At 39.1% G+C, this 27,497-nt stretch overlaps 1 protein-coding gene across 2 annotated transcripts in view; it reads left to right on the forward strand.

The window, feature by feature from the left end:
* LOC134212190 (cholinesterase) overlaps nucleotides 1-27,497 on the forward strand; it is a 55,512-nt gene that overhangs the window by 15,840 nt on the left and 12,175 nt on the right. For both annotated transcript variants that reach the window (XM_062689831.1, XM_062689830.1), the window contains exons 2-4: nucleotides 8,999-9,929; nucleotides 20,162-20,297; nucleotides 21,272-21,703. In XM_062689831.1, coding sequence (XP_062545815.1) covers nucleotides 9,637-9,929; nucleotides 20,162-20,297; nucleotides 21,272-21,703 — 861 coding nt within the window. In that variant the 5' untranslated portion in view covers nucleotides 8,999-9,636. The remainder of the gene's footprint in view (nucleotides 1-8,998; nucleotides 9,930-20,161; nucleotides 20,298-21,271; nucleotides 21,704-27,497) is intronic.

Genomic DNA, 27,497 nt, shown 5'->3' on the forward strand with positions numbered 1-27,497 from the left:
CATTAATTCTTCTGCGCTTCGTATGCTCACTTAAATCCTCAAAATTTTTTGATGGCCTTCCACGAGATGTTGAAGCCACTGGCTCTGGCTCAGCATGATAAAATTCTTCTAATTCAAATTCTGTGTCAAGCCATTCCTCATTATATGAGTAAGTTTTGGACCGGGATGCGGCCTGCCATTTTTTTTTCAAATTTCAAATGCAGATTTTTCAATTTTGTATGGAGTTGACTCTTTTTTTTTTTTTTTTAACTAATTTTATTTGCTAATTATCTAATACATGCATTCATCTCTTAGACTAGGTGTTCCGTGTTTTCTTAACACTATCATCCTTATTTGCTATGTTACGCTTTTAGTTATTATTAATACATTTCAATTGCCTCTGGCAGTTAGAATTTTTTCCTCTGGTTGAATTGAACCATGTACAATGTTTTCAACTTAAACTAAACTTAACCTATTTTATACTAAGGGTACAAGGAGTTAATCGTTGCAATAGAAGATTGCAACGATTTTTGTCTAAAATTGGAAATTATTTTGTTGGACATTTGTTGCAATGTCTCAATATTAGAAATTCTATGAAGTTCATTGGTACTATACCACGGAGGCAACTTCAGAATCATTTTCAAAATTTTATTTTGAATCCTCTGGAGTGCCTTCTTTCTGGTATTGCAGCAACTAGCCCATATTGGCACAGCATACAACATGGCAGGTCTAAAATTTGTTTGTAAATCAAAAGTTTGTTCTTAAGACAAAGTTTTGATTTTCTGTTTATAAGTGGATATAGGCACTTAATATATTTGTTACATTTGGCTTGAAGGCCTTCAATGTGATTTTTAAAAGTTAATTTTTGATCTAGCAGAAGTCCTAAATATTTAGCTTCGCTAGACCAATTAATTGGAACCCCATTCATAGTGACAATATGTCTGCTAGAAGGTTTCAAATAAGAAGCTCTCGGCTTATGTGGGAAAATTATAAGCTGAGTTTTGGAAGCATTCGGGAAATTTTCCATTTTGCAAGTAAGTGGAGAAAATATCCAAACTTTTTGCAATCTACTACAAATGACACGAAGGCTTCGCCCTTTGGCTGAAAGGCCCGTGTCATCTGCAAACAAAGATTTTTGACACCCTGGTGGTAAATCAGGTAAGTCAGAAGTAAAAATGTTATACAATATGGGCCCCAGTATGCTGCCTTGGGGACACTAGCCCTTACAGGTAATCTATCAGATTTAGTATTCTGATAGTTTACCTGCAGCGAGCGATCTGATAAATAATTTTGGATCAGTTTAATGATGTACAGAGGAAAATTAAAATTCATCAATTTTACAATCAAACCTTCATGCCAAACACTGTCAAATGCTTTCTCTATATCAAGAAGAGCAACTCCAGTCGAATATCCTTCAGATTTGTTGAGCCGAATTAAGTTCGTAACTCTTAATAACTGATGGGTGGTTGAATGCCCATGGCGAAAACCAAATTGCTCATCAGCAAAAATAGAATTGTCATTAATATGAACCATCATTCTATTTAAAATAATCTTTTCAAACAGTTTGCTTATTGAAGAAAGCAAACTGATTGGGCGATAACTAGAAGCCTCAGCTGGATTTTTGTCCGGCTCCAAAATTGGAACAACTTTGGCTTTTTATCATTTATCTGGAAAGTATGCCAATTGAAAACATTTGTTAAATAAATTAACCAAAAAGGATAAAGAGCTCTCAGGAAGTTTTATGATAAGTATGTAGAAAATACCATCATCACCCGGGGCTTTCATATTTTTAAATTTTCTAGTAATAGATCTCACTTCATCCAAATTGGTTCCCAACGAAGGGTCAAAAACATTCTTTTGATTGAGAATGTCTTCGAATCTCCGTGTAACCTGATCCTCAATTGGACTAGTGAGACCTAGACTAAAATTATGGGCACTCTCGAACTGCTGAGCAAGTTTTTGAGCCTTTTCGCCATTTGTTAATAAAATTTTATTTCCCTCTTTAAGCGCTGGAATTGGCTTTTGAGGTTTTAAGAATTTTTGTTAATTTCAAAAGGGTTTCGAACTGGGATCCAACTTCGAGACATTATTCTCAAAGTTGGTATTTCTCAGAATAGCGAAACGTTTTTAATTTCATTTGCAAATCTCGCCAAATAACTTTCAACGCGGGATCGCGAGTTCTTTGGTATTGCCTTCTGCTCACATTTTTAAGACGGATCAGTAGCTGAAGATCGTCGTCAATAATAATGGAGTTGAATTTAACTTCACATTTCGGAATTGCAATGCCTCTGGCTTCGACAATTAAATTTGTCAAAGATACGAGCGCATTGTCAATATCACTTTTGGTATCCGAAGGAATATTAACATCAAAATTCCTATCGATATACGTTGTATATAAATCCCAATCAGCTCTATGATAATTAAAAGTAGAGCTTATTAGATTATAAATGGCTTCTTGTGAGATTTCAAACGTCACAGGAAGCTGATCAGAGTCAAAGTCAGCATGAGTTACCAATTGGCCACACAGATGACTTGAATCCGTTAAAACCAAATCAATTGTCGAAGGATTTCGAGTGGATGAAAAACAAGTTGGGCCATTGGGATATTGAATAGTATAATATTCCGCAGAACAATCTTCAAATAAAATTTTACCATTGGAATTGCTTTGAGCATTATTCCATGAACGGTGTTTGGCATTGAATCCAGCCCATCACAGTCTGCCGTGTATTATGAGAATAATTACATTTAATGTTTCAAAATTAATTACTTTTTTTCGAAAAAGTGATCGGGATCGCATATTTGCAGCCATAAGCAGCTGGAATTCGTTTTAATGCCTTCTGGGAGGTCCAAAGAAAGTCGTAGTGGTAGTCGCTAAGCGAAACTTTGAAATATTTTTTTTGTATGGAGCTTTCTGTATGAAAAAAAATTTTTCTTCGGGTCATTTTCGGATGTTCCACTACCTATTTTCCCATAACTAACTTCGCAAGTCCATGAAACAAGCTTTCAGAAACTTTTTAAAGAGTTGGAAAAGAGCTACTGTAGCCGAAGATATTGACAGTTGAATAATGCATTGATTTTTCAAGAACTAAAAAGTGTCTGGCTCTAATGCCTATATCTTGATAACCATATGGCTTAGAGTGCTGATATGCTGGGGTTTAATGCTCCAAAGCATTAGCTTTTAGTAGGTCAACTTGAATTACGAATCGGAGAAAGTCGATTTTTTATTTTCGGCCACCTGATTCCCCATAGTGCGATGGTAGCATCAAGAAACATAGCACATCAGACCCGAAGAAAGCCAGAATGGAATTGAACCAATTCAAGCGTCGATCCAACATTTCGATCAGAGATGTTGCGAACAAATGAAAGTTTCAATTTGCTTTGAACTTAAGGTGAAGGTGGGTTGAGTACAAAAACAAAGCTTTGAAAGTATTGGTACAATAAAAACTGTCATATACTTAAGTAGTATTGGAATCGTATTTATAAAAAAACATAAAATATTAGTAGGGTGGTTCAAAAAGCGACCCAGCTCCAACACGCTCACTCGATTCCGTCCCATGCTCCGAGTGTCCTCCAAAAAACAAAAACTGGTTGAGCACAAGCCGGTTCAAGTTTGTATGAAAACTAGTATGGGAAAACAAAACCTTCCATTACACTGGCTACAGCGCCTCCCCTCCGAACGCTGGCGAAAACAGAACCCACATAGCTGAAAGCAACATTCTAAAGACTTCACTGAACGAAAATCGCACCGTAGGAAAGATCCATTGATTACGTAACGCAAAAAAATATCATTTTATACCCCGCTCACCCCCATGTCACACTTTTTGTATGAAGTATCTGCCCCTGGTGCAATAGATATCACAGACAAATTTTGGCTATTTTGTTGAAGCACACGTTTCTGATGCCACACTGATGCCTTCTGAGAAGCCTAATTATCATACTAAAGACACGCAACCTCGATTGAAATCGACTTCCAACTATTGGAACGACCATTCAATATGCATTGTCTACAGAGTTAAAGCTCTTGAATATTTCATCCATTCATATGGTCTCCCCCCTCGCCAGCGCCCAATGACGGAGCGCAACAATCAGAATAATGTAAAATTCAACCTCACCATATCAACTGTCATACAAACCTGAAACGACCTGTGCACAGTAAGCCTCTATTCAAACCAGCCCAAACCATCGGATGACACTCAAATTATAAATCATAATCGACTGACTGAGCGTGGCAGAGGAAAATTATTTTTTGAACCACCCTAGTTATTAGTTTGCTGCTGCCGGTGCCGTTGTTTACATTCGCTCCGCGCTCAGTTTTAATTCGTTTTTTTCGGGCAAAAATAGTAGTTTATATTAAGTTTTCGGTTTGAACAAGTGACTGATTTCGAAAAGTGATGTTTAATTTGCATTCCACCAACATATCGGGCTGCTCATGTGCGGAGAAGTGAGTAAAAACTTGATTTTTTCAGTGCCCTTTGAGAAGAAGTGAAGTGCAGTGATGAACCCACCAAATCGCGAACGGCTAATAAATCGGCACGAAACTGCTGATTTATGATATTATTCGAGGTGAAATACATAAGACTCTTTGGATAAACATGTTCATTATCACGGGAAGTGAATAAATATGCTGTGAACAGGTTAGTAATTTGAATATTAAATCACAGACAAACAGACGTAACACTAGAGAAAATACCATCGACCATGACTTCAACGATCAATTTGAATTTGATTGATTACGCAATTCACAATTAGAGGCGCTAGTGTCGTAATCCTTTGGGTTTGACATTTCACTCCAGCGCCTTCTGGTGACGATGTCATACGAAACATCGTTTCGTGTAACATGCTCGCAAGATGGTGGTAGAGGAGTTGAGCGATGGATTTATCAGAAAAATGTTCAAGCTGTTACGTCTGTTTGTCTGTGATTAAACTTTTATTCGATGCTGTTCGATGCATTCGAATGTTGGTGGGAGAGGAGTGCGGGAGGTGTGGGGTTGACCCGTGGAAGGTTCGGTGCCATATTGACTGCCATCGTGGTACTCCTCCCACTATGTCCTTAAGATCTGGGTGCTACGGATAGAGCCGCTTTTCTGCTCTCAAGCGAGTAGAGGGATGTTTTGAAAGCACTCCTGTAAGCAAAATTATTTTACAGTTACTTGGCTGCAGAACATTTCCCGCTCTTCGAATTTCTCTTTCCATGCTGCATGAGGGCGCACAAATGCGCGAAACTCTGCATGACTTTACGATAGTTTACATACATTTCTGCTCCAATCAGCAGCTGCTGAATCTCATGACATTTTGTAACGAGTGCTTTTTAGTTGCATTCCTACTGATTTTTCACTCGAAATGTAATGTGAAAATATTTGTTACAAAGTATACAAAACTCAAAATTAGCTTATTTTTATGTTTTCCCCAAATAATAACAACAATGTTCGGCTCTGGGCTCCAAAATCGTGCTACATTGTGAAGGACGATGAGACCTATTATCAAGGAGACACTAATGACGCAGAATGCGGTCTAGATGAGTTGAGTTTACATTTCCTTTGAGGAGTTTACATTACCTTTGAAGCTCTTTGAAGTTTACATTTCCCATAACTCACGAACGAACCGATTTGTATGATTTCCTCAATAATTTATTAGTCTTGGGAGCAGCTATGTTTATATAATGTGGAACGATAAAACATTTTACTGGGAAAGTTGAGCAAAAGTAAAAATACTATCCTGGTAACCAGTAAGCATTAAATAATGCATTTCAGTGGCATTATATGCGCCTTTACTGCAAAACAATCAATGCCAGTAAGCCCTATAGTCGCCTTTAATGCTATTTTAATGCAGATTTGGCCCAATATATGGCTTCTTAAGTGCGTAAACCTACTTTATCGATAAAGTAGAAATTTTGCCAAGTAGCATTTATTCAGCATCCAAATAGCTAAATAAATGCTTAATTTTAATAACAAGAAAAAAAGTTTTTCTCGATGGCATTTTTTTCTAGTTCTATTTGTACATAGTTTTTTTTTCATATTGTATCGTTATTATATTTTCATATTAAAATGGAACACAACTTTTTACTCTTTTTGAGCGGTATTCGAACCCGCGCTTTTGCCACCCGACGGTGTAGTTATCATCGCCCTTACCAGCTGACCCATAAGAGAGAGTGGTAGTGGGAATAATTTTGCACAACATAAACATTTCGCCACTTCAGGAACATTGAAACTTAATCTAACTCATCTCAGAATGCAACCATCACAAACGTCGTGCCTAGGTGCAATGAAACAGCTACAGTAGTGCCGTTTTAAAACATCCATCGAACATTATAGTGCAATGGAATAATAAAATGTAGATAAACTATGTAATTAGTGATAGGGTTAGGTTAACGACAAGTACTCCTGTCAGTGGTCAGTCTTCAATCTTTAAGTGGCACGAATGTTTCATTGCACTTCGTGAAAAACAACATTGTGCATTAAAAATGCTGTTATAAGACTATGCCTCTCATGATTGCTTTGAGAATGCTTATTTAGAACAGCCAGGTTTTCGAAATGCTTATATACAGCATGGAGCATATGCAATGCAAGTATAGTGCTGCTATAGTGCTTACTTTAATGCTTATTGGTTACCTGGGTACGTTTTCATGAGTTCTGAAGAAAACCATCAAGCTCGAATTAAAATCGATCTTGAGTGCGACGCTAAACGATTGGCAGACAAAAACGAGCAAGATATAGGGCAGGCTCATCTAGTAATTGATATATTGATAAAAAGTCGTTTAAAAATGAATCCAAAGGTTTTAGAGGGAGAGGAGGTCTAAGGTTTTGTGGCAGTACATATACTAGGCATACAAAAAAGTATGACAGAGGGGGAAGGGGGGTCTAGAAATCTCATAAAGTAGTGGACGTCATATTTGAAACCGCCCAATCTGGTAATACTTTTACTGAAAAAGTATGTTTTACCTCTGGAAATCACTTAAAAGTGCCATTGTTTTCAATTAAACTCGTAAATTTGTATTTTCCAATAAATTCTTGGTATTTTTGATTGTAAGCAATACGAGATTAACAAAAATAACAAAATAATGTTGATAAAAAAATCTAGTTCATATTACCCACACAAGAACGTGTACATTTTTTTAATGAAGCTTCTAACTATTTTAAAAATCGAAAAAGCGCTATTTTTTTAGATTGGCCCGAATTGAACGAACATCGAGTGAATTTTTCAGGCCGTTTCACAGCACTTTTTCGGTTTTTGTTTTCGATGTTAAAAATAGCTAGAGGCTTACAAAATATGGGTTCTTTGGGAAAGTTGACCTTAAATAAGCCAAAGAATCGATTGAGCTAACTGGTTTTTGCCTGCTCTCTTTGGTTTGGTTTGGTTTGTTTTGATTTTGCGTTCCGTTTTACGATGTTCCATTTTTCTTTTCTCGATTCTACGTGCTAAATGCCGTTTGAACCATTGTTATTTTCAATGGTTTTCAAACGAACGGGGTTCAAATTAAAAAGTCTTCAGATCAAGTGTTCAGCCATGTTACCGGGGGTCCACGGTAAAATGTTTAGAGTATCATATTTAAAACAAAATGTAATCCGGACTGATTACTCTACACGTGCTTTTATGTGACCAGATTATGTTATAATTAAGTTGCTGCTTAGAATAGCAACCCCTCTGAATGTCTACTTACCATTCTCGCCCACTTTTTCTTCTTATTCTTCTTCTTCTTCAATTGCTCTTACTTTCCAACTGGAACTTGACCTGCTATTAACTAACTTAGTACACAGAGTTCTATTTTACACGATTTTTTTGTTCGCTCGTATTTTTGATCGTGTGACTTAACCTTGCTACCAAAATCTTTGCAATATGTTTCAAAAAATCCTAAATAATTCGAAGAAAAATCACATGGTAATTTATATGCGGTAAACATTCAGGATTAGTGCAAAATTGAGAAAATGTAAATCGTGTAAAAATATAATCCTGTGTGTTCTATTAGCATTTTTTCAGTTATTAATTAAACGCTTTTCTTCGCCCGCCATTGCATGAGCATTAGGGTGGTTCAAAAAATCGATTTTGCTCCACAGTGCTCATCCGATTCTTTACCATGTTCTGAGTGTCCTCTGAAAATTTGAGCTCATTTGGATTAAAACTGATTTAGCACAAGCCGTTTCAAGTTTGCATGCAAATTAGTATGGGGAAATTTATTTTTTCATTATACTGTTAATGACGCTTCCCCATCAAGCGCATGTTAAAAGAAAACCTACATAGCTAAAAGGAATACTCACCAGCTTTCACTCAGTGAAAACCGCATCTCAATTAATCGTTCCAATAATTAGTAATCGAATTTAATCTATACCGTGGTTTTTTGGAGCTAATTGCGTAACTCCTCAACAGGCAACATTGCTGCTCGTGGCGCGAAAGATAGCACACACAAATTCAGGCTACTATGTTGCACTACACATTCCAGTGATGCCCTCAAATAAGTTAAACGATCATGACTAAAGATTCGCAACCTGTCTTAAAATCGATTACTAATTATTGGGGCGATTAATCAACATGCGGTTTTCGTTGGGTGAAAGCTGTTGAGTATTCCTTTTAGCTATGTAGGTTTTCTTTCAACCTGCGCATAATGAGGAAGCGTCATTAACAGTATAATGAAAAAAATAATTTTCCCATACTAATTTGCATGCAAACTTGAAACAACTTGTGCTAAATCAGTTTTAATCCAAATGAGCTCAAATTTTCAGAGGACACTCAGAACATGGTAAAGAATCAGATGAGCACTGTGGAGCAAAATCGATTTTTTGAACCACCCTAATGAGCATGTTTCTTGCGTGCCAAGTACATAGGCTACAGGAGACTCTTGTCTACTAAGTATACGTTAAAGCTATATGTTCATTCCAAAAAATAATTTTTGATATGAGTTCCGCAGACCCAGTAATATGCACCAATTGACTTTGTACTTTTAAGGTTTAGTTGTTTATTGCACAGCCATTTATAAAAAAATATATAGATATTATATCCTTCTAATAATACATTTCTCTATTTACAGATTACTCATCGCAGACAGACGAGCAGGAATTTTATGAATGACCAACATCTACCCAGCCGCCAACCTCAATTAACCCTCACACAGACATCGGCAGCAATAGCGTAGTGAAACCCGCGACGACGCACCTGCAGTGCACAACGATACGTGATAACACGACAGTCAGTCAGTCAGTGGTATGCAAAGTGGTGTAGAATTAGTGAACCGATACCTGTCCTCAAACGACGACCGCAATGTGACTAATAGAGCTATCACCGCTAAGTTTTCATCGCATGATTTAAATATCTTACTAAGTGCTTCTTTATGTTGCTCGCCATCGAGTGCTGGCAATGTTGCGAAACATAAGCAGTGATATCACCTTGAAATTGTTTTGAGAATAGTAGTGCGCGAAGTTTAAACAACGTGAGAAAATACTATACGATTGCTCATTGTTATAACGCTAAGCCCGTCGTTTGTCGTTGATTCGCGCACCCAAACACGCAAAGTGGGCTAAGTGCGGGTGAATCATACTGCAATTACGTTCCAACCACACCGGCAATAACAGTTCGAAGAGTCTCAATCACCACCAGTCCAGTTAATGCTGCCATCGAATCGACCAATGTGTTGCATTGCTGTCGAAACCAGTTTCGCGTATTTCAAGAATGGCTTTAAATACCAACTGCGAGCCACCAACGTATTTCCAACAGCACAAGCCTTCGGCTAAGGCTACCAACAACAGCAGCATCGACAGAGGTGGATGTAGTGTACGGAAAAAATGTGTTCATCTGAGTTCCATCAGCATCGGTTGTAGGGCAGCTTTCGTGTTTATACTTTACGTTGCTGCATTCGTTAGCTTGGTAAACGGACAGTTCCACACGACACGCGATCCGCGGTGGTATTCCCGTGAAGGCGATTTCAATTACCGTCTACCTAACCCGGGCGATCCTGATTACAGGTATGATTTTGAGAAATTTCACTTCAATAAGTTAAGTATAATTGATGGAAGCTATTTGGCTATCATTTTATTGCATTCAATGGAAAGGAGTTTATTTGGAACTAGTTACGGGTAAGTTAGAATGGTCAAATAACAAGTATTGCATTTTAGACCCAACTACAGTTTTAAGCAACTCCGTAACCAGCTATTAGATCTATTGTAAGGGCTCATTCACAAATTACATAACGCATCAAGGGGTGGGTGGGTACACAATATTGCGTTACAAAATGTTACGGTTTGTCTAGGGGGTGGGTGGGCTTGTTTAGTTATGTTACGGGTAACATTTATGATAATAAAATAATATAAAAACGAAATTTCAAATTTAATTTAAATTTGACAGTATTATTATGTACTTTGAAAGAAATTAAGGAATGTTCACTAAAAATATCAATTTACCATTTTTGTGAAATTTTAGTAAAACGTTATGCGTCACAGATGGGGATGGGTGGGTATAAAGTAAATGTTACAAACAAGTCACAGAGGGGTGGGTGGGGGTTCAAATCTGTATTTTTTTGCGTTATGTAATTTGTGAATGAGCCCTAAATAAGAAAATTATTCAGAGCTTTCCCATTTAATTCCACCACTCGATTGTAACTTTACAAAGACCTATTTGGATCTCAACAGTATAGCAGTCTTCAGTTTCTTGTACTTATGTAAGTTAAGTTACCATCACGTGGTGTAATTAAACAGGATTATAGTAAGAACTCGTCTTACGACAAGTGAGATCAATTGTAGTACTTTCAACATCGCATTTAGGAGTATTTCCACAATCTGGCCGGAATGAATTGTTTTAACTCTCAAATTGTCATATTTCACCTCATTTGATGCTACTGGTCATGGGGGTTTCCCTGGCCGTGCGGTAAGATACGCGACAGGCAAGACCATTACTGGGTTCAATTCCCGATCCGGCCTAAGAAATTTTTGCGTTGGACATTTTCTCGACTTCCCTAGACATAAAAGTATCATCGTGTCATATTCGTATATGGTAACAAAAATGGTAACTTGGCATATAAACCTCGCAATTAATAAATGTGAAAGTTCTGAGTGGATACTAGATTGCCAGTATGCCAATGAGAAGAGAAGAAGCCCTGGTAATATAAGAACTCAAATATCGTACTTGACGATTTTCTCATTTCGACCCATATGCATTGCCCTTAAAAATGTTGAAATCATTAGTAATTTCAAGTTATTCGCTCGCATAAATACTTTTCCAAAAATCAAATCTACTTTCTATGTTTGCACAGCTAGAAAATGGTGTCATTCCTCCGTGACTTTTCCTTTTTTATAGGATGGCTGAACAATATAGGTCAAAAAAAGATCTGATGTTATATACCAAAACTGGATTAATCCGCTTTCAAATGATGCAAATTTACACGAGATTTTTCTTCAGAATTTCTAACTATAGTATACTCACTCATACAGCAATGCGTCTGCTCCATACTGTAATTTTATAATGTAAGTAATTCGGATTCGAATACGAGAATTAAGGATTCGAATACGAGAAAGTCACCACCATCGATAGATGGATTGTTCTGTTTTTCAAAGCTGCACTGCAATAACGGGGGCACCTCTGCCTGTGGTGCATTTTAACTTGTTAACATAGTTCAACCAAAGTTAATGGTCTATTTTCCAGGTATTGATATTGTCCAACCGGCATATACATTAATTATAAAATGTTTGAGAACTCGATTTGCCAGATTTGCCAGAATTTAAAAGTTGGTCATTGAAATTGGATGAAGTTTATTGAACAGAAATCCTACATTCAATTACACTGCTGCTGAACTAAAGTGTTTCGACCAAACTTCTGCAGATCCCTAATTGATTCCCATATAATATTCATGAATTAATTCTGAATGTCCTCTGAAACTCTCCGGGATTGTAAATATCGGCTAGCTCACGGTTTCCATTACCGCGGGATGACTCAGGAAAACTCACCACCGAAGCGCACATTAGCAAACAATACGAGGAGGCAGTGGAACAACCCAGGGCTCTGTGTCTAAGAACGAGAGCACTATGGGGCCTCCCCATACAAACTGGCGAACAAAAATATTTTCTTTCGTTTTTTCGAGCTCATAAGATGTTTTTAGTGTTGTCATAACAGGAAAATGTTTTTAAGTATCAATTCCAGTCATTTCGCGACTAACTTTTGAAAAGGGCTTAATATTTTGACTCTTCTATCAAATTTCCAAACGACATCGAATTTTTATTCACAAAATATCAAGAACAAATAGGGAAGAACGTTTATTATAATAGAATATTGAAATTTGTGTTGCAATGATGCACACTAAGGAAAACAGCCAAGTTTTGGAGCACAAGCGTTTTCTCAGTCCGGTCGAGAATGTTTTCCGGAGGGAAACATTCTCGGCTCCTTGGACATTTTACATGTTACACAAGATAAATACTCATGCAATGGCGGGCATAAAACAGCTTCCAATTAATAACTGAGGAAATGCTAATAGAATTACTAAATTAAAAAGCAAGTGAAGACAAACATTGGAAACTAATTTTCAGCTGGAAAACTAGTTTATTGGATTAAGTTTAAATTGTTTGTTGGGTCCAGTTAGAATTTCCGAGTCATAGAAGAACAGAGCTCCAAGTCTTGGGTCGCACCTATCTAGCGTACTGGGTGGTACTGGTTTCGTGGGATCAAATCCCACCGAAGAAAGTGACCTCCAATAGGGGAAGGAGGGGCAATATGCCCTAGCTAAGCATAGACTGCTTTTATGCCTTAGCTATAACGATTTTCATGGGTGTTTCTTCCTCACGCAACAGTTAAACAATATAATAGCTGATGTCATATTGAAATTAGAAAAAATCTCAATCATATTGATAATATTCACATTTCAAAAAAGTGGTGATATTTCGTTGCTGGAAAACTCATGAGGCAAAACGCCTTTTAGCCGGCAGCTCTTAGGGAACAACGTACCACGCGTCGGCACATCAGCTTTCTGGTATGGCCAGTGCGTGGAGACGCGAGTACATTGTAGGGTAGTTTCACTAGGGCGTTTTGCCTCGCCGAAATGTTAGATGTTTCATCAAAATGTGGAAAATTTCAGTTTTTCCTACATTCCTATCTATTATTTTGAAACTTTTTTCGCCTAACCTACATAATTTTACGTCTAGTTTTATTAAGGCTATCACAAACATGGTAAATATAAGTGAATACCCGAAAGTCGTTTTGCCCCGGGAGGGGCGTTTTGGGGCCTCTTCCCCTACATTTTACGAACTAAATCTCTCACATGTTGTGTATATGCACAAATCGAATTGAAAACAGTATGGGGATTCACTTAACGGCGTAGGTTGCTGAGTATCTGTTTATGGAAATGTTTCATAGTCGATTTGAAATATGTCCCTTATGATTGAGTGTGAAACATTTCTATAATCAGATACGCAGCAACCTACGCCGTTAAGTGAATCCCCCTAGTAATTTATCCGAGTTACCAATACCCATGAGTTAGGGTATTGCTAAAAAAAACTTTTTTCTGGCGCTTACCCTAATCCGATTTACTCGCAACGTAACAAGTTGCATTCGTCAGAAAATGTTGTTTCCGTAATTTTTAATTGGCCGGATCGGACTATGGCACAATAGGAAAAAGGAGGTATTTTTGGCAACAATTAAGGAACCTATTGTAAATGGTGGTATTTGTCGTAAAAGCATGGTTAGATATGAAAAATATTTTTTCCGTGACGTTAATGGGGTTTAGCGCCAATTTTCGGCATAGTATCGATTTTTGTCATAAGGACTGTTCAGTTTATAAAGAGGACACGTTGTATTGTCGATGTTTTTAAACCACCAATCTTTTTAGAAATCTGTTTTGTTTCGTTGAATATATTATCTGACTCTAGACATGAAATCCAATTATCAACGAAACAATTCTAACTCAGAAATTTGAGATATTTATAACAATCTCAATTTGTTGGATTTTCAACAGCTAAAACCGTTTATATTCTGTTTTCGGGTTGCCAAAGGCTCTAATGTTTCTGGATATAGAAAAATCAATGACAGTGTGTTTCTTTTTTATCTTCTTGATGATTTTGTTGACATTCCGATTTACATTTTTTATTATAACTGTCAATTTAGCTTATAAAAAATGTGTTGAGAAACTTATGTTTACGCGAAATTCGAGAAGCTTTGACAATAGGCGCCATTTTGTCGGATTTAAACTGTTTTATCTCTTTTCAAAAATTACAGTTGATTGACAGTGTATTATAATATACGATTAAGCAAATTCTATCAAAATTGACCAATCTGTCTGTTTTATATCGTCATGTAAAAGTGTCCTCTCAATAAACTGAACAGTCCTTATTTTGAGATACTGCTTTTTATTGATACTCATTTTTTCTTGTATTAGGCGCAATGGTTAAGTAAATTGCGTTTCAATTACGCTAAATTCAATTGAAAGACATTATTGAAGTGTAATGCGATACTGAACTTCCCATTATCATTTAATTCAGATGAAATTGAACAAAAAGAATTTAACCAAAAAACCTGATTAATACACCTAACGGGATTTTTTCCATTACTTAAAAATAGTATTTTGGAAAAAAACTTTTGAGCCCACAGTCCGATTCAGCCTATTTTTAATAGGAAACAATAGGAAAGAGTTGCGCGACGAATGCTTTTTGCAAGCAAAGCGGTTAAAGATAAATGCACTTGTGAAAATGAGTGAGTTTCTTTTAACATGTTTAGCGTACAAAAATGTATTTTGACCATAACATCCGAGCCTATAATCAGATCTGGCTATTTTCCAACATGGAATAATGGAACAATATTCTCTGACGAATGCAACTTGTTTCGAGTAAATCGGTTTTGATTAAGAGCCTGGAAAAGTAGTTAGATTTTTTTTTGCTTACACATACGCACACACAGACATCATCTCAATTCGTTGAACTGAGTCGATCGGTATATAACATTATGGGTGATTGGGACTTCTTTCAAAAGTTTGTTTTTGGAACGAACAATCCTCTACGTATACTTAGTATACGAAAAATTAATGTATCTCACAAAATGGTGAATGTGGGCAGAATTTTATACATGGTCCTTAAAGCTTAGGAGTACAACAGTGTAGTACAAGATGTTTTACAGCGGGATACTGCGGGGTACCAAACTGTTTTGTTCGTTAAATATTGCGTAATATGAACGACTCAAAACTAATATCTGGACGGAGCTATTATTATGTTATCCAGCCTATTGCGTAGATCTGTTCAAGAGCTTTGTAACGATGTATAAATATGATACTTTTGAAACGAAAATATGGCAAAGCTGCCCATTTTGCCAAAAACGCGGAATTATTATTTCTAGGAGGGAGGGGGCAGCTCTAGGAGGCTCGAAAGCTATGATCAAAATACTGTTTTAAATAATGCACGAGAAAGGCAACATTACCGCTAGGTGGATTAATCACCCAACAAACATTGAAAGCTAGTAGAGCGTTTATTCAATCAAAAACAGTTTTTTTTTTCAGCTAAAAACCAGCTTATCAAGCTTAAATTGTTTGCTGGGCAGGTTTCTGATAAACTTCTTTTTGTTAAATTTCATCTGGATTACTTAATAATAATGGGAAGTTCAGTAACGCGTTACACTTCAATGTCACTTTAAGTGACATTTTCGTCGAACACAATTTACAGCTTGGGAAAAATCCACACAGCTAATAAAAAAACCGATATTCTGATAAAAATGACGTTTGTTAGCTGAGGCACGGCTGCAGCCGGCTGTGCGAATCTCGGTAAAAGTTTAACAAATTGCTGAGATCCTGGTAAAAAATAAGTGTGACTTTTTATCACCAGACTGTGGCTGTGACTCGAATATAATATTGAAACCTCCATATAACAATCAGGATTTTATCCAGCATCAGACAGGCTTATTGCAAGCCACAAAGTGACCAAATTCCATTAGTTTTGTAGATTATGACAAAAATTGATACTATGCCGAAAATTGGTACCATACCCCATTTGAAGCCACAAAAGATATGTTTCTCATCTATCTGTGTTTTACAAATACCATCATTTTTGGCATAAAATAGCTTATTTTTCCTTTTATGCACTCGTGTCAATCCCTGCTCTTCGTATTATTCCCTCCAAAGCGACGCTGAAACGCAATTTGCCGAAACCAGGATTGAAATAGTTATTTTGGGGTCATTTAACTTATTTGACGATAGCTGTTTATAGGATACTTTACACTGCTATATGCTCTATTTTGTGGTGCAACTATTGGCTCTCTCGATAACTTTTTCAGAGATTTATTTTCAATATTGTTCAGCAGTTCGGTAAAACTCTGAAAGTTGATAATTCCATGCTCGTGTTGGAAAATTGTGAGATGATTAAAAGAAGCTGCAAAAATTGCAATATCTTTCGGTCTGTGGTGGTTTTTAGGTTTTGTTTGCGTATGGAATGTGTTTATGAGAAAGACGAGTTTTTACCGGACAGTTTGGCTGTTGAAATTTAAATCAAATTTACCTAATACAATATTCACTTTCGATCCCGAATTTCTGAAACCACCAGACCCGAATTATATACCACAGGCATCTGTTGATAAACACCTGCAGCCGTTGAGTGTTCTCCACTGATACACACCATGTTTCGCTAGCGTATTACAGCAAATATTTTACATTAGAGTTGAAAATTCGTATTTTGGTGCGTTCACTTATCTGCCTGTTTTTGCGAATATTTCTTAAACTCGCATAGGCAGCCCTTGCTTTCTTGATCCGTGCGCCTATGTCGATCTTGGTACCGCCGTCTGACGCCATTTGGCTATTGAGATATTGGAAGCTTTCAACATTCTTCACTGGTTGCCCGGCTACTGTGAAACTGGAAGGGGCCACCGTGTTTACATCCAACGACTTGGTTTTGTTAACGTTGATGACTAAACCTGCCAAAGAGGAGCGCTCGACAAGGTCGTTGAGCTTACTCTAGAGCCTAGAGCGCCGTTGCGCGAGGAGTGCAACGTCATCAGCCAATTCGAAGTCGTTTAGGTGCTCCATGGTTATAGGCTGCCATAACAGCCCACGGTTTGGTTCACGGTCAAACGCATCTACCAGAATCTCGTCGATTACGATGAGGAACAGTAACGGTGATAGAATACTTCCTTGCCTCACACCAACTACGACCCGAATAGGGTCGGACAAGACCCCATTGTGCAGCACTCTACACGAAAAGCCCTCGTAATGTGCCTCGATGATGCCGATGATTTTCTCAGGAACCCCCTTGCGTCTCAGGGCGCCCCATATATTCTCGTGATTGAGACGGTCGAAAGCTTTTTCGTAGTCAATGAATACCAAGTAAAGGGACTCTTGGAATTCGTTGACCTGCTTCAGAATGATGCGGAGCGTGACAATATGGTCCACACAGGATCTTCCGGCACGGAATCCGGCCTGCTGCCGCCGGAGAGTCGCATCTCCTGAATTTGGGCTAAGATTATTTTGCATAGAACTTTGAGAACGTTACACAGCAATATAATGCCGCGCCAGTTATCGCATACAGTCAGGTTACCCATTCTGGGCACCTTTACTAAGATACCTTGCATCCAGTCGACCGGGAAAGTTGCGGTGTCCCAGATATTACGAAATAAACGATGCAGTAGTTGAGCGGATGTCATGGGGTCAGCTTTGAGCATCTCGGCTGATATGCGGTCGACCCCTGGGGCTTTATTCGATTTCATGCTTTGGATGGCTGTTTGAATATCTAGCAGTGATGGAGCTTCGGTATTGACGCGTGTTATACGTCGGATCCTGGGCAGATCATGCCGAGGTGGTGATGGCCTGACTGGCTCGAAGTGCTCGAAGCAGCGTTTCAGCTGGTCAGTTGGGTCGGTCTTTCACAGGCATCGTTGCATTCATCTTCGCCCCGCTTAAGCGTCGTGAGATATCGTAGATGAGGCGAATGTCCCCGGTTGCGGCGGCTCTCTCTCCTTCGTCGGCCAGAGAGTATGCCCACGCTCGCTTGTCCCGTCGACATGAGCGTTTTACTTCCTTCTCAAGAGCCGCGTATCATTGACGGGCTAAGACTTTGGCTCCTCTGGTTTTTGATCGCTCTATCGCGTCTTTGGCTTCTCTTCGCTCCTCTATCTTCCTCCAGGTCTCATCGGTGATCCATTGTTTTCTCTGGGTGCGCAGTTCGCCCAGATTGTTCTCGCTGGTGGCGATGAAGGCATTCTTGATGGCGGTCCATTGGTCTTCCACGCTGCCACCTTCCGGAATATCTACAGCACGCGTCTCCAGTTCTTCAACGAAGGACCGTTTCACTGTTGCATCTTCCAGTCGGCGTGTGTTGAACCGTCGTCCAACTCTCTCCTCCTGCCAATGAATCCGCGCAATGCGTAGGCGTATTTCGCCGATGAGGAGATGATGATCAGACGCGATATCGGCACTACGTTTATCACATCAAGAAGGCTCCGTTTCCATTTTCGACTGATGCAGATGTGGTCGATTTGATTTTCTGTAAAGCCGTCTCGGGAGACCCACGTGACCTTGTGAACCGGTCGATGAGGGAAGAGCGATCCCCCGATCACCATGTCGTTATTACCACAAAATTCTGCAAACAGCTCTCCGTTTTCGCTCATTTCTCCGAGACCATGGCGTCCCATAATGCGCTCATGGTTCGAGTTGTCGGATCCGATCTTCGCATTGAAGTCGCCCAAACAGATCTTGATATCACCCTTCGGAATTATATCTACGACGGCATTGAGTTGACTGTAGAAGTGCTCATTGTCTTGCAGTTCGCTGCATCCGTTGGCGCATAGCATAGGATTATAGTAAGGTTTCGGACCCGTGTTCTAAATCTGGCAACGATTTTCCTTTCACTTATAGGTTCCCACTTCAAAAGCGCAGAGTGTGCCTGAGCGCTTAGTAGGAAGCCAACTCCGCGATGCCGGGAGCGTGTTCACCTCGTAAACCAGAGTATAGCAGAACTTTTTTTTTACTTTATTAGAGTGTTTTTTTAAGTTTTAACAAAGTTCATCACTTAATATAGCAGAACTGTGTTCTCCAAAGTTTGGCCAACGGAATTCACTCAGTCCTAGGATCTCAAGCTTCATGCACTGTGCCTCATTGGCAAGTTGTGCAAATTTACCCTGCTGGGCTAGGGTTAAAACGTGTTCCTATCATGTCCGCTGTTCCTATTCGTGTCCGCTAAGAGCCGTCGACGTGAAATCAGTATTCATTCATTATCGGATTCTTGAACAAATTGATGTTTCGGGAACAGTAGGTTGTTGTCCAAAGGTTCCCCCTATTGCGTGAGTTTTATTGAAATTTTAATGTAAAGGTCCCTCCTTAGCCTAGCGAACCAATCATCTTGTTAGCCTCATGCTACACGAATGCAAAAATGGTACTTTGACTTAGAAAAGAATGAGTAACGGCAACTGTGATGTGACTTCCTAAAGGTCTGAATTATGTACAGCGCGTCATATGTGGGGCTTCTTTGTAACACAAAAAGCACAATAGGTGGAGCCTATTTGCAACAGCTTGCGGCTACAATGAAAATAAAAACACGAAAACCAACTGGGAATCGAATCAAGAATTTTCAGATTTGCAACCTTTCACTCTAACCATCCCACCACCATTCTATTTGGAACATCTGCCTACAAGTGCACTATATAAACAACAACGTAATTTGCAACTTTATTGTACCTCTAAGGGAACATGTTGGACTGATAAAAATTAAAAAGAGCTGAAGCTGAGCTCAAAGTATTTTGCTACATATCGGATGTTCTCATTAGCGCGGATAATGGCATGACTGATTCGCTTGCTGCTCGTAATATTTTAGGCGTTATTTGGGAAATAAATTAAAAGTAGGAAATGGTGTAGAATTGAATAACCTCATAACAAACTCCAATCCCTCCTGGACTGAAAATTGAACAGCCAAAATCAAAACGAAGTGTCATAGATGGATGTTAGAATGGAATCCAAAATCAAATAAAATATATACTTTTTTACTTTGCACTGCAAACATTTCAAAATCTCGACGCGTATTGTCACACAATCGAGCATGCACGCTGTTGTACATTTTGTATACCACTAGTGGTAAAATACCGCTTGTTCACAGCACTTATAATATTATAGATAAACGCACGTCTAAAATGTTAAATTTTGTTCGGAACGTATTAGTATTCAATGCTATTACGCATTATTTTAATTATTGCACAAAAACTTCATCGTATCAACAATAAGTCATAACTTTTTCATAAATTGTTTTATTTACAGAACCTACACTTATAACAACCGACGATATGGTTACTACCAACCGAATGGATATGGACAGCAATATCCAGGTCAAAACAAACCCGGTCAGTATCCTCAAAATACTGGCCTTGGTGAGGATAGATTTAAGTATGATCCGGTAAGTGGAACACAAATAGCTTTAAGTAGAGTTTCTCGCTGACCCAATAATTTTTGCATATGATCATTCAGAACAAACGCATTCTTTAACTCGAATCTCGCCGACTTACATGTAATAAACACTCCACAAATAAGCGCCGCTTTTCAAATGATTCGTGCATAATTAGCAATCTGGGCAAACGATTCATTTTCTCATTCATCGTACACCATAATGGGCAAATTGACGAGACTCATTCCTCAGTGCCTATCGACGTATAGTAGATTGCATTCATATTATATATGCGGACGCGGTGTAAAACAACATCTTTAGCATCGTTTTCATTACCTTCCATGAATACAAGCTGGGAACAATTCAGTATGGATGTTTCACATTACATATGTATAAAGTATACTTTCCCTCTCAATCTCCGCTGAAAGTGAAGCACTAGTAATCTGCGATATCAATGCTCATCATTCTTATCGCCTCGCCGCCATCGACTTATTATGTTTGATATCGCCCGGCTTCCCAAAGCAGTTGATGGTGCTGCATACTTTTTTATTCCGATTAGGTACACCGGGACAAGTTTCAATATTTTTGATCAGAATCAAATGATCTGCGCTTGTGATATTTTGATATTCAGTACTAAATTATGGAAAAACTATCTTGATCAAAGCGTCTTGGTATAACAAAACAAAAATAAGTAAGCAATTATTTTCATCGAAAACTTCTTGTATTTTTTAACTGTTTGCAAAGCAGCAAACATTTGAATCTTTCCCATAGTGTGACGGTATTCTTTAGACCTCGTAACGATTTTTCGCTTCTACATATTTCATGCATGTACTCCCCCTATGATGCACCATCATAATTATCGTCTCGTAACTGTTGTTTGAATTCTGATTAATTCCACATGTGCAGCCGCCACGAATGCGAAGCAAGGCGGTGTTTTGTCGAGAGCTCACATTAATGGCCACATACTAATCGTCGCTCCATTTCAGACCAATCCAAACAACGTCCAAACACCGTTCCCGGGTGTGCTCGGTGGCTGGCGGGAAGATCTGCAGGGCAAACTGCGACGTGACTCAATCCAGCTGGAACGCGACGTGTTTGTAACGACCAACTATGGTCAGGTGCAAGGCTTCAAGGTCAACATGTACGACAATCCGGATCCGAAGTCGTTCTTCCGACCTTGGCACAGTCCCGTCGATCGGATTGTGGGAACCTGTTCAACCTTCCTGGGTATTCCGTACGCACTGCCACCGACATTCGAGGGACGATTCAAGCCTCCGCGGCCGCATAGAGGATGGCAATTGCTGCAAGCAGTGGATTACGGACCCGCCTGTCCCCAGCCCGTTCAGTATACCGGTGCTACCAAGGGCATACGCGACATGGATGAAGATTGTCTGTATCTGAATGTGTTCTCACCAAACGTAAGTAGAGCGATAGACTGTTTTGGCAGGTGTATACCCTATTATTAATAGCGTATTTTGAATCAGTTTTTTTTTAACTTCTATAGCTTATTGAACTTAGCTTAGCTTAGACTAGACTGTTCATATCAATGGTTGCTACTTCGTGAATGATCTGAACTAGTACATACTTTGATCCAAATGAATAGTGGTTCGGATTTACCATCTATTCTCGAAGTGCACGTTTCAGCAGCTTGCAAATGTTAACCAATAACAGCGCCGGTTCTTACAGTTGGAAGGGAGGTTAGTGTGGGGTTATTGTTGGTGCTAGAGACCGAGAATACCTCTGCATCTCCACAATTATCACGGGAAGGATGTTGTGTTAGTTTGGAGGGGTTATCAGTAACATAGATCGGGATTCACCATGGAAAGTGATGTGACCTATGCAAACTTCTATACAACAGTATTAGTATTTCTTTATCCTGTTCAATTATTCATTATTCGCGAGGATTGTAAATTTTCAATCGCTGAATGTGTAGTAACCCAAGAAACAATTCAGAGCCATAAATCAACAAGCTTGTTGAACAATTGTTGTATAGAAGCGATGGTAGTTGAACAATAAAGCATGTTTAAGAAGTTGTTTAATAAATGTTATACTGATTGAAATCACCGCATTAGTTCCCTGATTTGTTGTTATTTGAATAAAGCATCGAATAAAAGTTTAACAAATGTTGCCCTAAAATTTCCCTGGCAGGGTGAAGTACAGTTGTATTATTCACTGTAAATATACTTTATTCCACCAAAGTAAATCCTATTTTGTGTAATCAAGTTGATATTGAATAACATGTTTATGTGATGCTTAATACCATTTGTTAGAATTTGTTATTCAACAGCGCTGCCGAAGTTGTACAATTCAATGAAGTAATGTGTCTTATATTAGATTGAAAGCCTTTGAACCAAACATCTTGATTAATTGTGAAATAAGTTTACTGTATGATAACTGTTAATTATAGTGATGTTCTTTCAAATGTTGTTCAACACAACATAATTGCTGTTGATTCATCATTGTTGACAAAATCAATTATGTCGTATCTGGCTGTGCTGATGTCACTGATTTTTTTGTGAAAATGGATAGATCTTTCTAAAAGTTCGAAACGAGTGGTACATATCATACCAGTGGTTAGTGAAAAACACCGGTTGTTGTGTAGGATGCTACAAGTACAACAAAAAACAGTGGAAAATGCAGCGACATTCGCAAAACTCAAAGCTGTACCAAATCCTACGAATGGTATAAAGCTTGTTTTTGCTTAATATCATAAAATTATACTAAAAAGCATAATTTCAGACCGAAACTGTTTGTTGTTGCTGTTTTCATAGTGATGGGCAACGGATGCGCGCACGGATTGACTATTGAAGGCAGATTGTTTCAGAATTCATTATTCAACGATTCTTAAACTACAATCGGGGCAACTACATTCGATGCTCATCTGAATTTGTATAAACGTTGCTGTGCAAACGTTTTCAACAATATTGTTGTCATATACATTCTATTTAATAAACATGTTCAAATGTTGTTTATGCAATGTTTGTGCAATGAATTGTTCAATTTGGTGTTAAATAATTTATAACTACATTTAACATGGTCGATTTATATGACCTTGCATGGAGCAGCGGAAGAGCAAGCGGATGTCAATCGAAGGGTCCTGGGTTCAAGCCTCACATTGTTCGAGATTGTGATAACTGTAGTAATGACTATTTGTTGTAAAAAAACAAGTCACTGTTCTATAAATTAATTAGTTAAAAGATAAAAATTATCCGTAATAATTAATGCTCTTTTAACATTTTTATAAAAAAAATGCTTGTTGTGGATAATAAGCTAATAAGCTTTATTTGAGATATTCCTTACAACAATTTAGATGCAACCAAAACCAACGTTATTCAACTTGTATACAGGACTTTTTCTCAAACTAATGTTGAATAATAGTTTCCTCCAATCTTCTATGTTACACAAACAACAGTATATCAAACAGCCTTATTAGTAAAACATTGAACAAAAGCTTCACTAGTTCGGGTAATAAGCTTTGTAGTAACAAGCGTTGAATTAATGTTGTTGTAGCTCTTTCATTGTTTTTGCAGTTGAACAATCGAGGCAAGGTGATAGCTTAAACATTTATTTCAACATGCTTATAGAACTGCTGTTGTTGAATAGATTCTCCATTTTTGGGCGAACAAGGTTGGTATAGTAGTATCAAATGCAATAAATCAATCATAATTAAACATACAGCTGAATAACGCAGCTGTAAGAGACATTTATTCAAACAACAATTGTTTCTTGGGTAAGTACTACCATAAACTGTTACACTTGTTGTTATTAAACTTGTTCCTGAAAGACTGAAAGACTAAAAAACAGAAAGACTGAAAGTCTGAAAGATTGAAAAACTTCAAGGCTGAAAGACTGGAAGACTGAAAGATTTAAAGACTAATAAACTAGAGAGCTGAAATATCAAAAGACTGAAAGTCTGAATGATTGAAAAGCTGAGGGACTGAAAACTGAAACTTTGATAGATTGATAGACTGAAGGATTTGAATACTGAAAGATTTTAAAGACTGAAAGACTGAAACACTGAGAGATAGGAGGAATGTTTTTTTTAAGAACATTATAAAAAAAAAACTTAATAACTTGAAGACTGGGAGAAACTAGAAGATTGAAATATTGAAAAACTGCAGGCTGAAAGATTGAAAGTCTGGAAGACTGAAAGACTAGAAAACTGAAAGAGTTTTCAAAAAGAATAAAAATAGGAAAGACTGCAAAACTGTAAAACTGAAAGACTGAGCGACTGAAAGACTAAATATAACCTTCGGATAAATTTGCATTTATTTTTCCGCCAAAATTTAAAAAAAATCAACATTAATTTTTGAACTCACAGCAAGCTGCCAAAAAAGCACTCGAAACAAATAAAATAAGAAAAAAGCTCGCACCTATACAGCCCAAGACTTCATAGTTGACGTATCAAGACGTATTCAGAACTTCAGCGAATATGACTTACTACGCAATTACAAAGGTAGTGTCACTTTCGCTGGTAACAAAACGCGCCGATAACTTTTTAAGCACCTTTAAAATCGTCGCCAATATCTTTAATTTAAATCTTTGTTATTTCAAAGCCAAATCATGAAAATATGCATGAAAAATAGTACTCAATTTCGGGAAATAATGTGATTATTGAAATCAAACAATTTTGTTCACGTTTGATCTGACAGATCTTATGGGCATTTTTGCTGACGACGATTTGCTTTACGACGATTTCTGTCTTTTTCATCTTTCGGGGAATCTACACTCATCTAGGCATCTTTGCATAGCCAGCCTGAACATGTTGGGGTTCACTATTATTGCTGCCTTGAGAGCGCTGTTCGGAACTCCATCAGGCCCTGGAGCTTTGTTCGTTACCAGGGATTTGGCCACCGCGAGTTACTCTTCGTTCGTCACCTGAGCCACCATTTCAGCCGCTCCCATATTGCCTTGCGGTGCAGGAGGCCAGGGACTTGCGGCTCGGGACGGGAAGAGTACCTCGATAATTCTCGCCAACCTATCAGGGGACCTTTCGGGGGGTGAAGAGCTCCCTTTGGTCTTGGCCATCACTATCCTGTAGGCGTCACCCCACGGATTCGCGTTGGGTCCTTTGCATAGGTTGTCGAAACTCGCTCTCTTACTGCTCTTGATGGCCTTGTAAAAGGCCAGTTTCGCAGCTCGAAACACTTCACGGCGGTCTGCTCTTTCATCCTCGATGCGGGTACGTTGCATCATTCGTCTAGCCTTGAGGCAAGTTGATCGAAGGGCTGCAATCTCGGGACTCTACCAGTATAGCAGGCGTCTGCCATTTCTCGGCAGGGCTTTCTACGGCATGGTGGCGTCGCACGCGCGTGATAGGACAGCTACCAACGCATTCCCGCTCAGACCTTCACTATTGGCTTCCAGTCCCAGGGCCGTGGTGAAAACTTCACGCGAATTGCTAGATGATCACTATGAATATAACCCTCGTCCACCCTCCAGTCCAAGTCTGGGATACCAGACCAGGACTGACAAACGTTACGTCAATCCATGACTCGACCCTGTCACTTCTGAACGTGTTATCAGAACCATCATTGACTAGCACTGCGTCGAGCTTCCCTAGCGCCTCTAGTAACGCTTGACCCCTTCGATTGGTGTAGCGGCTGCTTACTTCACTGCCCAAGCGTTAAAATCTTCTGCTATGACGACCGGCTTACGACCCACTAGGTCAGACGATAGCCTATCGATCATCTGGTTGAACTGTTCTAATGGCCACCTTGATGGGGCATAGCAGCTACAATAGAACACACCATTGATATTGGCTATTGCGACACCCGCAGCAGAGGAGTGTACTACCTCTTGGATCGTCCCGTCGTGCAAATAGCCGCCATCCTAGACCCGTCCACCACCCAATTGCCGTTATCGACAGGGATGTTGTACGGGTCAGTCAAGAGGGCGACATCGGTCCTCGACTCCGAGACCGACTGCCACAGCAGCTGCTGGGCAGTTGCACTGTGGTTAAGATTCAGATGTGTTACTTGCACGGCTTATTCTTATTTTTCTCTCCAATGGGACACATAAACCCACCCATAACGTGGTTACAGGCTTGCTTTTTGCTGGCGCAGATGAGGCACTTTGGTGCCTTATCGCATTCATGCGCCTTGTGCCCTTCCTCACCACAACGACGACACAGATTGCTACGGTCTGGGCCCTTACAGTTGTAGGACTTGTGTCCCAACTCTAAGCACCGATAGCACCTGTCCACTGAAGGCGGCTGGAGTTTGCTCACTGGGCATACGGACGACGCACTGGAGGGTGACTTCCGCCCCCAACGACCTCATCTCGACGTTGTCACCCAAGACCTCTTGAGCCAGCTTCCTGTAGACAGTCCCACTACCCTGCGCTCCGCGTTTCAGAACCAGAATCATTTCACCGGTCACCGTCGTCACACGTCCTGATGACCCAGCACCGAAAGCTTATCGATCGCCTGCATCGATTTATGGACTTCAGCGTACTTTGCCTTATCAGTTTTTACCAACAAGGCCTCTCCTCTGTCCTTGGTTGGTACCCTCTTGCGGCCCGGCGACTTGCGCCTGGTTGGTGCTTTTCGCCTTTTTGAGCCGAGAAGTCACCTTCCCGGGTCGACGCCCTTCAGGCTCCTCTGTACCCCGATCTGCTCCGTCCAGACGATGTTTGGCCTTTATGGTTGCACGTAGTTTGGCTTTGCTCTGAGCGCCTTCGCCGGATTGCTGTCTGAGCCGTTTCGGGTTAAGCACAGTATTTTCTTCATTGGCCGTCAAGGCGAAATTTATTTATTTATTTATTTAAGGCCTACATCAACAGACTACTTATGTCCTAATGATGGTAATAAAAAAAAGATATAAGATATAAGTATACATATCGTCAAAAACTTAAAAAAAATGGACACAAACACTAAAACAGCTATCTATTGCGAAGTGAAAAATTCTTTGAATCTTCGACGCAGCGTCTGACGAGGCAGGTTGAAGTCGAATATTGTAGAAACCCTGTTGAATATACGCTGTAATCCTTCAATACTACCGTTCATACTGTAGTTAGTCCGACGAAATGGCATTCTTAACATAGCGTTATTGCGAAGTGTTCTCGGCTGTACGTTAATATTAATCTGTTCCAAAATGTCACTACAATCTATTCGGCCTTGCAAAACGTCTGCAACAAGTACAGCTCGAGCGGTGTTACGGCGTTCTCTTAGCGGCTCCAGATCGATAAGCCGACAGCGGCTTTCGTAACTTG

Source organism: Armigeres subalbatus, chromosome 2 (genome assembly GCF_024139115.2).
Source record: "Armigeres subalbatus isolate Guangzhou_Male chromosome 2, GZ_Asu_2, whole genome shotgun sequence".
Lineage (NCBI taxonomy): Eukaryota > Metazoa > Arthropoda > Insecta > Diptera > Culicidae > Armigeres > Armigeres subalbatus.